This window comes from Eretmochelys imbricata, chromosome 19, assembly GCF_965152235.1.
Source record: "Eretmochelys imbricata isolate rEreImb1 chromosome 19, rEreImb1.hap1, whole genome shotgun sequence".
Lineage (NCBI taxonomy): Eukaryota > Metazoa > Chordata > Testudines > Cheloniidae > Eretmochelys > Eretmochelys imbricata.
Window position 1 is genome coordinate 13,297,618 of NC_135590.1, and position 12,587 is coordinate 13,310,204.

The window sequence follows — 12,587 nt, forward strand, 5'->3', positions numbered from 1 at the left end:
AACAAAAACAGTTGGCAAAAAGCTGTATCTGTTTTTTAAAAAGTTCTGGTTTTTCAGCGAAACTTAAAATTTTGAATTTTCAGGTTCCCCCTTTTCACCAATGAATGTATGGAATCAATGGCACCTTGGGGCCTGATCTTGCGAAGACTTGTACACCTCCTTAACTTACCACTGGGAGTACTCTCGTGGAGCTCCATGGAGCTGCTCTTGACAGTAAAGCTCAGCATGCATGTAAATGGTGGCGGATCAGGGCTTACGTTCTGTATTTCATTTTATCTATTTGCCTTTTTCCTTTTCCATGCTGTAATTTTCCCAGACGTCCTCAATGTGGGAAAAGTAACAGAGGCAAAAGAAAAATGAAAACAGGTGAAGGTGGGAACCCTCCAAGGATTATGTCACTTAGTGGCAAAAGAGGGAGGGGAGAGGAAAAATCAAATTTCTGATTTTTTCCCCTCAAAAAATATTTCTTAAAAAACGTGGCAAACCTGAGCTCATGCTCCATTTTAAACCCTGCAAACCAGAAACAATTGAAGCACTTTCCCCCAATGCTGACACCATTTTTCAACCAGCTGTAGTTCAACCTCTCGTCTTGTTAACATCCTGTCTCTGAAGCCTCCCATCCCCCAATGTTTATTCTGTATCAAGCTAGAAGGGCCAGAGCAGCAGAGGCTGGATTGCCCCAGCTTTTGGTGCCTTGAGTGTGTAGCATGTGCCCCAGAATGAGTGGGATGGAAAATAACTCCTCTTGCAGTCAAACTACAGGGTAACAGTGAGTGTTGCTTAGCACAACACCAGCTGTGCGTGCCCAGAGTCATTCAGAAGGCCTCTCTGCCCATTGCATTCCTGTTCTGCGGGCCATGCTTTCCCAATAATAAATATCACTACAGGCAATCCAAGGCCTAGAGAATTATGGGCAGGAACTTATCAGACAAGGGCTGGGGGAAGCCTTCTGCTTCTTTCCAACCTCCCCAAGCAGTCAGAAGTGGATGGGGGCAGCTTTCACCAGCAGCTCCTTGTGCTCCAGGGAAGGGGCTGATGGCAATAATTGCCTGGGTGCGAGCTGGGCCCCTGGCACAAGCTGTCCTGGAGCCTTGCCGGATGCAGGGGAAGGGAGTCATCCATAGGAGCAAGGACGGGACAGTGACCTTCTGGGAAGGAAGGCATGTTCTGTGGGGAATGAGCTGCATTGGGAGGATACTTGCGATGCCTCCATGTTGCTCAGAGATTACCACAATCCGGAGCGGTGGCTTGTGCTGTCCTGTGCTGACTGTCTTCTGTGCATCACCGGACACCTGGCAAATGCGGTCACCTCGTTCAGAAAATAGGCCTTTGATTGTAATGGGGGGTGGCTGAGCCTGGCTCCTTGAGGTCTGAGGGTGTCCCCTGCAACAGCCAGTTCAGTGGGTCTGACCCCACTGCCTTGAATGATGTTCTACCCCTCTGTGCTGTGGGTGAGGATGGGAAGTCGTTAACACACCGTGGGACCCAGGGCAGGCAGGGCATTGTGGCCTGGAAATAGTACTGTTTGCCAGCCTGGGTGCGCAGAAGAAAGCCTAATGACACAGGATACTTCACAGTCCTACTCTGTTCATTTGTAACTGCTGGCCAAGGAGACATCAGTGCATGTTTTCCGTGTCCATGGCAGAGAGCTTCTCCTCTTCCTGCTCTGGGGCCCAGTGAAGGAGTACTGAAAGCTGCAATCCATGAAGCACTGCGGAGTCAAGGAGAAGGAAGGATGAGTGGGACACCAGCCTGTCTCTTAGGCTTGCATCTTCCTTCCGCTTGGACTACGGAGAGCAAAACACAGCTCAGGATTTATAGGGAGCCTGTGTCAGAGGAGTAGTGTTAGCTAATAATGGCACTGGTCCAAGCCCTGAGAAATGTGCCCAGGGCATAATCCTGCCCAGGCTGTGTGAGTTCTGGGGCCCTTTTCCATTTCTAAGTCCAGGGATTCCTTGATTTTTATGATCTGTATTTCCATAGAGCCTGGGAAACTTAGTCTTGGATCCCATTGCGCTAGGTGCTGTACAAACAGAGAACAAAAAGGCTGCCCCAAAGAGCTTGCAAGTATCAGATAAGAGCTAACAGATGGAAACAGACCAACAGGGTGTTCATGTGACAATATTGGTCAGCACAGCGCCCACTTGTTTTAGGAGGCTCAGTTTTTGGGAACCTAGCTTGTCAGACGTAAGGCCTGATTTGCAGGTGGGCTAAGCTGGAGTCCCTGGGGGGCAACACTTGCTTGAGCATCTGTGAAAATCAGTCCTGGGGTGGTGCCAGCTGGGCCCCTGACATGAAGGCCACCAAAATAGGCATTGAGGTCAAGATTTTAAAGGATGGGGCCCTAAAGTTAGGCTCAGGTGCCCTGATGTAGGCACGCAAATCAGTGGGCTGAATTTCAGAAGTTCAGAGTGGCCAGGAGACTCTCCTGGATTGCATTTTGCACTTAGGCTCCTAAGTCATTTAAGTGCTTCGGTAAATGTCACCTTTTAATGGGTGCTGCTGAATGCTCAGACCTGGATCCTCAAAGGGACAGGCTCCTTACCGTCCATGATGGAATTTAGGAGCCCACATGCCTTTGGGGATCTGGGCCGCTGTGCTTTCAGGGATTTTGGTATATGGCTGGATCTGAGGCTCAACACCATTGTCCAATTTACGTTTCATTTGTTTGTGAACTGGCTAAGCAAATAGGCCAATAGAGTCGCAAGTGCCTGGAGATTCTGGGAGACGCTGTATTGGGGCCTGGTTTTCACAGGGCCAGTGCTCAGCAGTTGCTGAGTACGTCTACATGGCGAAGGAAAACCTTTGGCACCGAGTCTCAGAGCCTGGGTCAGTTGGCTCAGGCTTGCAGGGCTCGGGCTACTGGGCTAAAAATAGCAGTGTAGATGTTCCTGCTCGGGCTGGAGCCTGGACTCAGATAACCGCCGCCCTCACCAGGTTTCAGAGCCCAGGCGGGAAGGCCAACACTGCTGTGTTTAGCCCTGCAGCCCCTGAGGCAGGTGCCCCAGGCTATGAGCCTTGGCACGGCCCGTTTTTCTTTGCAGTGCAGGCGTACCCACCGAAACTCCAAGCTCTCAGAATCACTAGCTGCTCATGAACCTTTAGGTGGTAGCCCTGCTTTTCAGCAGGGACTCCATTCAGGGTCTGGTTTTGCATCATTGCACAGATAATTGTGGGCATGTTTTAGACACCGTAGCGCTGGGCGAGCAGTCAGCCAGCTAGACATCGAAAGGCTGCCAAATAGACCAGCTGCGAAATCAGAGGCTGCCTCTGAAAATCAGGCTCATGATTTTTAAATCAGAGCCTGTGTCTGGCAAGAGCAGTGTGGCTGAACATTACGTGTCTGCTTCTCCCTTTGTAACCCTCCTGTAGGAAACCTGTCAACGTGACCAAAGCTACGATTAACTACCGCCATGAGAAGACCCACATGATGAGCGCCATCGACCGGAGCTTCACAGACCAGAGCACCCTGCAGGAGGACGAGAGGCTGGGCCTGTCCTTCATGGACGCGCACAACTGCAGCAGCAGGGGTAAGGACTATGCAAGAAGGTGCCCAGATGCTCTGGTGATGGGCATGGTATAATATCCTATATAGAATGGTTCGGCACCTGTCTGTCCTGCCCTTCCCACTCAGAGGCATCTTTGGTATGCAGTGAGTTGCGTGCTAAAGTGCTTGAGAACAAAGTGAATTAGGTTTCTGTTTGAACAATAACATGTGCTAAAAATGGTTCACAAATCTGAGCTGCAGGACCATGATCTTGGTAAGGCATCAGGCTAATCCACCATTGCTCCATCCACGAATCTCCCACTGACTGTGAATCTTGACCCCACTCTCATCTGCCTATGCAGGGCTCCTCCACTGAACTTAGCTTGTTGTCATTGCAACAGTAGCCCCGAGAGGCCACAATTGAGATCCAGGCCCCATTGCACTAGGCACCGGACGCGCACAGTGAGAGACAACCCCCGCTTTGAGGCGCTTACAATCTAAATAGGCCAAATGAAGAGTGGGAGGGAAAACGGAGCTGGGAAGTGTCCATGGTCCCACAGCAGATCAATGGCAGAGCCAGGAAGAGAATCCAGGTCTTCTGAGTCCTGGACCAGTGCCCTAGTTCCTGGACAGTGCTACCTCTCAGCTTCTTTCATGCTGCCAGATTGGGAGTCAGATTTCCCCTAATGAGGCTCTTCCCCAAAACTATCAGTTCAACGAGTCAGCATGGGCTACACTCGCTGTACTGCCATCTTCATCCACTGGGGCTGCACAGATTGTACAGCCTGCCAGGGCTCTGGTGCCTGGCACCAGTGACTGCCCATGCGAATAGATCAGCCTGATGGCAGGCTCCACCTGGACTCTTGACTCATTTTTTATCTTGGCACTAGAAAGCCCGTGTCTGCCTGTGGATACCTGCACCCCTTTCAGTCAGACTGCAGGTCCTTGCACACTGAAAGGGTTCCTGGCCCTCTATATATCCTCAGGGGCAGCAATCTCATCAAAGCGACCTCATGCGTGTGTGTAGAGCCATGTCTATAATAAGCAAAACTCCTTCAAGATGTAACTCCACTGGAAAAAGTGGGTGGGTGGGGTCTGAGCTGCAAAATTCAGATCTGGCTCTCAGCCCCCCTGCTCCAAGTTGTGATCAGTGGTTTTGGTTGGCCCCAGTGTGACTGGGAGCCATTCACAAAACAGAGATCTGAATGCAAACTGAGAAATCTGAGAAATCCTGGCCTAAGCCTGGGTAGATTTGGATCCAGGCTTTTAACTTATGCTGAGCTTGGAGTTTAACACGGACAGCTTTCTGTTGTTCTGAATAGGCGTGGGTCTTGCAGGGTGAAAAGTACACTGTGCTCATGTTAGAGGAAGACTGATAATTTCACACCCACTGGCGTGTGCATTTCTAGGCTGATTTAGTTATAAAATAATTTGTTCTATGCCCTAGTTTCAACCATATGCTAATAACATCTGTTACTATAACTTCAAGATGCTGCTTGCTCCCATCTTCCCTGTGCAAAAGACAGGATTAATATGGTTCCCAGCATTGTCTCACAGATAATAGAAGCCCAGAGGGCAACCTTTTCCTCCTTTGATATATCTGGATAGGTGTATTATTTTTGAGCTAATACTGTGTATTATTTTTGAGCTATTGTGGCTTCTTGAAATGCTCTTAATGAGACTGGTTCATATGAGCATTTTCTCCTCCAAGCATCTGAGAGCCTGCAGCCCAGACTCTCCACTGTCTTACACATGCAGGAGTCAATGGGGCTGCATCTAGCTTCTGCCAGGAGTGGATTTAGGTTCATTTCTGGGCGGCCATGCATGAGAAAGAGGCTTCTGTGATGTTAGACACCGGGGCTGATTCTGCTCCTGCTTACACTGGTGTAGCTCCGGGCCCTCAGTGTAGTTGCTCTGAGTTTACACTGGCGAATGGGAGAGCAGAATCTGGACTGTAGCATCAGAGACCAGAAATTGATGCTGGTTGCAGCGTTTGAAGGGAATGCTGAGGTAGAGACTTGAGCTGTTCCTGATATTAGGGAGTGGGACCTCATCTGTGCCCCTTAGGGGAGCGCTGGGGAGGAAAGAAGACGGTCTCCCTGCTGATGAGGATGCCTGCCCATTGCTCTGCTTGACAGAGCGCAGGTCTGGGGCAGACAGGCGCTAGCTGCGCAGGAGTCCGACTTTTCCCCTAACTGAAGAAAATAGCCCCATCCCAAATCTCTAAACACCAGTGTTGAAAACACACGTGACACCCGGATGAGCTGCCTGTGGGTGACAAGCTCTGGCACAGCCGGACGTTCTCAATCAACCTTCCCCAGCTAAAACAGACCCGAGTTCCAGCTCAGGCACCAGGCTCGGCATGCTTCCTCCACCTTTTCCTTCCTGGAAAATAAAAGCGGGGGGGAGTGTTCTCTAATAGTTAGATGCTGGGCTGGGAGTCAGGACTCCTGGGTTCAGGTCCCAGCTCTGTCCCTGACCTTCTGTGTGACCTTCCCCACAACCCCTGTGCCTCAGTTTCCCCATTTGTCAATTGAGTAAATAATAGTTCCCGCTCTCACGGGGTGATGTGAGAGCACAGCTAGTTAATGGCTGTAAGGGTCCTTCGCTGGAAGGAGCTATTGTGCATAATTGCAAATTAGTATCATCATTAATTTTAATTGTGTTCAATGTCCTACAAATTGTCATAAACTCCAGTTCATATCACCCAGGTTTCATCCCTCCCCTCACCCACATCGCCATATTCCATTCACAGTCACTCTCCTGTCAGTGTACTGACACGTTTGAGGTCCATTCAATTGGGGTCATTTCACTTCACAAAGTCTGAGACTCCTGCACTATTTCATGTATGGGGTTTCCTGCATTCTGTTAACATATTAGCCCTCCGTTAGCTTTTCATAACCCCGAGATGCAGACACTAGAAACCGCAAAACCTGGATGGGCGATTTGGCATTTTCTAGCAGATGCAAGGAACCCTTGGAGCTTTATGGATGAACCAGAAAGGATTGTTTAGAAGTGTTAGGATAACCATAGCCAGAACTCAATCTTATAGAGAAGATAGTTGTTTGCAATAGGCAAACAATGCTGCCATCCAGAGAAATGCTCTGCACTGAACAAAGTACTCTTAGCAAGGTCAGAGCTCAGAACTTTGGGTGGGAGCGTTTGGGGAATCCTGAGAATTAATCAATGAGCAGGGCAGTGGTGGCTCGTCATGAAAAAATACAGACTAACGCTGAATTTGGCCCAGATACCACATGGGCTAAATTCTATTCTCAGTTACATTGGTGTCAATATTGAGTAGCTTAACCAAGTAATAACAGTGAAGTCCGTTGACATCAAGACTAGAAATAAGACACGCCTTTTCAGCTGTGAGGATAATTAACCATGGGAAGAACCTATGTCGGGGCGATGGATTCTCCATCCCTTTCAGTCTTTGAGACCAGACCAGATATCTTTCTGAGACATCGGAAAGGTGCGGGTTTCAGAGAGAAGTGACTGGGGGCTGCTTTTTTGCCTGTGTTGTGCAGGAGTTCTGACTAGAAAGATGATAATGGTGTTTTCTGGCCTTAAAATCTTGCAATCGCTCCAGAAGGGACTGAGAGCACAGTTTGGCCTCATCAAAGCAGTTGTTTATTAACATGCTTATTCTGCCGCTCCTCACCTTAACTAAAGTATTACGGTGCTAGTTTTAATACCGTACCGTGTCCAGCCCCTCTGCACTGGCCATTAATGCTGGTGCTGTGCCTTCCAAAGGGTAGCGACAACTGCTCCTCCAGGGGGCGCGTCCACAGAACCCCAACAGAGAGTCCGACATGGCAAGAGCACCCCCTGCAGCAGGTTCATAGAATCATAAAATATGAGGGTTGGAAGGGACCTCAGGAGGTCATCTAGTCCAACCCCCTGCTCAAAGCAGGAACAATCCCCAACTAAATCATCCCAGCCAGGGCTTTGTCAAGCCTGACCTTAAAAACCTCTAAGGATGGAGATTCCACCACCTCCGTAGGTAACCCATTCCAGTGCTTTACCACCCTCCTAGTGAAATAGTGTTTCCTAATATCCAACCTAAACCTCCCCCACTGCAACTTGAGACCACTACTCCTCATTCTGTTCTCTGGTACCACTGAGAACAGTCTAGATCCATCCTCTTTGGAACCCCCTTTCAGGTAGTTGGAAGCAGTTATCAAATCCCCCCCCTCATTCTTCTCTTCTGTAGACTAAATGATCCCAGTTCCCTCAGCCTTTCCTCATAAGTCATGTGCTCCAGCCCCCTAATCATTTTTGTTGCCCTTCGCTGGACTCTTTCCAATTTTTCCACATCCTTCTTGTAGTGTGGGGCCCAAAACTGGACACTACTCCAGATAAGGCCTCACCAGTGCCGAATAGAGGGGAATGATCATGTCCCTCTATCTGCCGGCAATGCTCCTACTTATACAGCCCAAAATGCCATTAGGCTTTGTGGCAACAAGGGCACACTGTTGACTTATATCCAGTTTCTAGTCCACTGTAACCCCTAGGTCCTTTTCTGCAGAACTGCTGCCTAGCCACTCGGTCCCTAGTCTGCAGTGGTGCATGGGATTAAGTTTGAGCGTCCTTGGGCAATCTCCTATCTAAGTACCAGCTCAGCCCAACTCTGCTTAGATTGAGCAAATCAACCAGGAGCCCCCAGCCTGCTATGTCGTCTTCTGAACTCTTCCTGTGCCTGTCCCCCGTGGCTCCCAGGTGACCAGCGCAGCAGTGCGGTCAATGAGTCCAGCAGCTTGCTCGGAGGCTCCCCACGGCGCCAGTGCGGGCGCAAAGGCTCCCCATACCACACTGGGCAGCTCCACCCTGCTGTCAGAGTGGCCGATCTCCTCCAGCACATCAACCAGATGAAGACAGCGGAAGGCTATGGCTTCAAGCAGGAGTATGAGGTGAGAGCTGGGGAGCGGTCAGGGAATCCTGCCTGCTCCCCCTTGCTTTTATCCCCTTCGCCCACACCCGCCTCGCACGCCCACCCCCGACGTAGCCGAGGGGTGGGGCAGGGCAAAGTCAACAGCTGGATTCCCAGGTCACCTTTGGGGCAGATCGCTGGGACTCCGGCCTGAGGGTATTTCTGCAAGTGTGGGATGCTGCAGACATCTAACAGCATTCATCTGAATAATGGGAGTTTGTGGTCAGATGTCTCATGAGGCACCAGGGCCCAGATCCTCAAAGATATTTAGGGGCCTCACTCTCCTGGGAGTTGGGTGCCTAAATACCCTTGAAGATCCGGGTCCAAATTAGACACGAGCAGGCAGGGCACCCCAGCCTTCCCATGGCATGGCGTGTGAGTCTCTCGCCCTGGCGGCTCCCGGGATGTCATACCCTGAAACAAACTAGGCCAAAACCAGGCCATGTCAGCCATTTGCTAGACAGTCCAGGAAACTTTCAGCATGCTGGGCTGGCCCCTCCCAGATCTGCCCCTGTAGATGGCTCTCCCTTTGGAAACCCAGCTCTTTCCTTGTCCAGCACGGCTGGCTGCAGGATAATGTCAGGTCCACCCCTTGCTATCGTGCTGAGAGCTTCTCTCTCCTCTACTCCCGCCCTGTGACAGACACCCACTGTGTTCCATTGTGCAGCAGCAGCCCAGCCTGGTCAGTGTAGATGGTCTCCTCTTATTTTAATGCAGAGCGGATGCCCCCAGAGTCATTAATGCCACATCCCTGTCCCTACCCCATTAGGCTGAAGCAGGTATAATGGCGAGATGTGCTTTCTGACACTTGCTGCAGTGCGCATAGCAGGGCTGATTTCCTGATTCCTTGGTGTCCCACAGGCTGGGCTATTGAAATCCCCCAGTAATTAAAATTACTGTTTAATGTTCACTTGTTTCAAGTGCAGGAACCTTTTTGCCCCCTCTTTTATGTATTGGACAAATCATGATTAGTTATAATCATTAGGGCTGCTTGACAAGCTGCTGTATGGGCTCAGAGCTAGTCATTTGAAAAGCACTTTGATATTATGGGTGGGGAAAAAACATGCAATTTCCTTCCACTTTCTGCCTCTTATTCTGATCCATGAATGTTGCTGTTATTACGTACCAGGCTGTTCTACTTCTATGGGGAGAGAAAAAGGGTAAGGAAAGACCTGGAGAAATAAGGAATTTGTAATGGTCTGAAACAGGGATTTCTGGATGAAACTGAAATTTGTATCTGGCACATAGAAGCTCCCAGAAATGTTCTTCGGTTAAAGAAGCAGATTGAAAGTCAGGACTCCTTCTGGCCCTTGTTCTGCCACTGCTGTACTGCCTACCCTTGAGACAGTCACGTCACCGCCCAGTGCCTCAGTTTCCCCTTCTAAGGACAAATAATACAGGCTTGGCTCACAAAGTAGTGGTGGGGCAGTGAGGGTTAATGATTTGATGTTTGTGAAGCCTGTGCTGATGTTTCTGCAGGAGAGACGCTGCCCTGAGAGCAAAGTGGTGTGATTAATATTTGCTTTTCAGACAGAAATCTGATTTGTTGCATTGACTATTCAGATTGGGGTAGTGTTTGGAGGCCCCAGTCAGGATCTGGACCCCATTGTTCTCGGTGCTTCACAAACACATAAAATGATGCACTCCCAAAGAGCTTACAGTCTAACAACTTCCTCTGGCCTAAGGAAAGCAGACTGTGTTGTGTGTTGTGTGGCTGGACAATGTGCTGTGTGCCAGGGAAGTCCCTAAAGACCCCAGCACGCTTTCCCCAAGGCACTTTTTGCAATGTGCGATTTCCTCATTCCTGTCCCTCAATAAGGCTAATCAAATTCAGGCTTCAGGACATTCTTAGTTGCATGTGAGGCTCAGGAAGGAATTCCTGCATGTATAGCACTGACCAGCTGGCTAGGTCCAGACACCTTCAAGTCCGTCTGGAGGGACCTGCTTTGAGTTGCTCTGATGGGACAAACTTGTGTGTCGCAATGTTGCAGTGTTTGGTGTTGGGAAGCGGCAGACCAATGCTATCACTGTGGATTGGGTCCTTAGTTCTTCGATAATGCATTGCGTGTTCAGATTGCTGCACAAACATGAACAGGTTAAGCTTGACAGGACCCCGGTGGTATGGCCTCGTTTGGCAAACTGTTTACGGTTCTGGTCCTCCATCGTCCGTAAAGTTTAATTTAAAGTGAAACAGGTGCAGAGAAGAGCACCCAGGAGGATCAGGGAGTAGAGGGCCTGTCTTTTGAGAGGAGACTGGAAGAGCTTGGTGTGTTTAGTTTAGCAAAAAGAAGGTTGAGGGGGGATATGATGGCTCTCTGTAGATATGTTAGTGGGTAAATAGCAGGGAGAGTGAAGAGCTATTTAAGCTAAAGGCAATTGTTAACACACGAACAAATGGGTATAAACTGGCCATGAACTAGACTGGAAATCAGAAGAAGGTTTCTAACCACTGAGGGGTGCGGTTTTGGAACAGCCTCCCAACAGGAGTTGTGGGGCAAGCAATTAGTTCTATGAGAGAGCTTTACAAATGTATGAGTGCAATGGTATGATGGGGCTGTTTGTGATGGTGGGGGGCAGAGCTCAAGAGCTCTGGGGCTCTCGTCCAGTTTATGTCCTACGTTCCTAAGGGTTCATGCTTCAGGGTTACAGCCAGCCATCTGCAGGGTCAGGAAGGGATTCCCCCCTGCCCCCAATGTATTCTGGGAGGATTTTTTAATCTCCTTCCTCTGTTGCATCAGGGATGGCCACGGCTAGAGATGGGACACTGGGCAGGGAGGGCCAGGACTCTCAGGTGGCACTGAACATTCTCTCTCTCAGGTGCTTGGCAGCTGGTTCTTGTTCATGTGCTCAGGATCCGGCTGATCGCTCTATGTGGGATCGGGCAGGAATTTCCCCCCGGTCAGGTTAGCAGGAACCTTGGGGGGTTTTCGCCTTTCCCTGCAGCATGAGGGTGGGGGTCACTTGTCATGGTTATCTGGGTACACCTCACTTATCATTTCCCTGCCATTGATGGGGCCTCAGGCACTGGTCACCTCAGTGCCCCTGTTCTCTGCCTGTGGCACGTAATAGTCTCGTCCCCTGTGGGTTGCAATACTGCGGTCTGATTTCGGTTGTTGGGTTTAGTGCGCGGGTGCTGTGTGGTGCTGGTAGCCTGTGATACACAGGAGGTCAGAGTGGTGGGTGCGTCTGGCCTTAAACTCTATGACTCTAAGGTAGGCTTTAGCCCCATTTTGCAGATTGGGAAACTGAGGCACAGAAAGACAAACAGACTTGCCTCAAGATGCATGGTGAGCCATTGACATTGGGACTCAGGAGGTACTGTGTTCATTCCCATAGACCACGCAGCCTCTTATCACCACTACGTTATGGCAGGAACTCAGTCGCAGTCTACTGCAGCGTTGTGAAGTGGTGTGATGAGATCCCTCGGGTGTGGTGGCACATCACGACCTGGCAGCTCAACATTGTATCGTGATGAGCCTGAAAGTTCTATTCTGGGACCCTTCAATGTCCTGGAGCATTCAGCTTGTTGGGTGCAGGATCCTCCTCATCAGCAATTAGGACAGCCCCCAAAAACATCATCCGCACTTCGCCCCCCCCCCCCATCTCCACTGTCAAAATGCTGGACGAAACTGCAATGGATACTGCACCCAACCCTAAGCCTAGAGCAGGTGTGATGGGGCGTTTGCTTCAGGGGCTACCAGAGGGAATCCCATGTATATGTTCCCTGGATAGATAATAGACTTTTCTGCTTTCTTTAGAGTTTCTTTGAAGGCTGGGATGCATCCAAGAAGAAAGACAAGACCAAAGGGAGGCAGGATCACATGCCAACCTGTAAGTGTCTGAGACAAAGGCTTTAAAAACAACAGAAAAACCTGCCTGCCTAATATTGGAATGCTTTGAAACCTCTACAAAGAGTCTCCTAGCAACGCACAGGCGACAGGGGTGCGGAGGGGTGATGCGCTGGTGCACAACAGGTGAACGGGCTGGCCTCTTCACTCCATGGACCTAGGTTGTGCTTTGCTCTTGGGTGTTGTCCCGGTTGTTGGTTTCATTTCTGTCCCTCCCAGAGATTTGCTTCACAGAACCTCACCCCAGCAGAGGCCCAGGCATCACAAATGAGGTGCACTGGCAGAGCCGTGTGTGGGGAGTAGCTGGGAAGCGAGGGGCGGT

At 50.1% G+C, this 12,587-nt stretch overlaps 1 protein-coding gene across 1 annotated transcript in view; it reads left to right on the forward strand.

The window, feature by feature from the left end:
• The window catches only part of PTPRU (protein tyrosine phosphatase receptor type U), a 299,318-nt gene that overhangs the window by 232,133 nt on the left and 54,598 nt on the right, over positions 1-12,587 (forward strand). Inside the window, 3 exon segments of the mRNA XM_077837733.1 lie at positions 3,373-3,530; positions 8,207-8,397; positions 12,176-12,248. Coding sequence (XP_077693859.1) covers positions 3,373-3,530; positions 8,207-8,397; positions 12,176-12,248 — 422 coding nt within the window.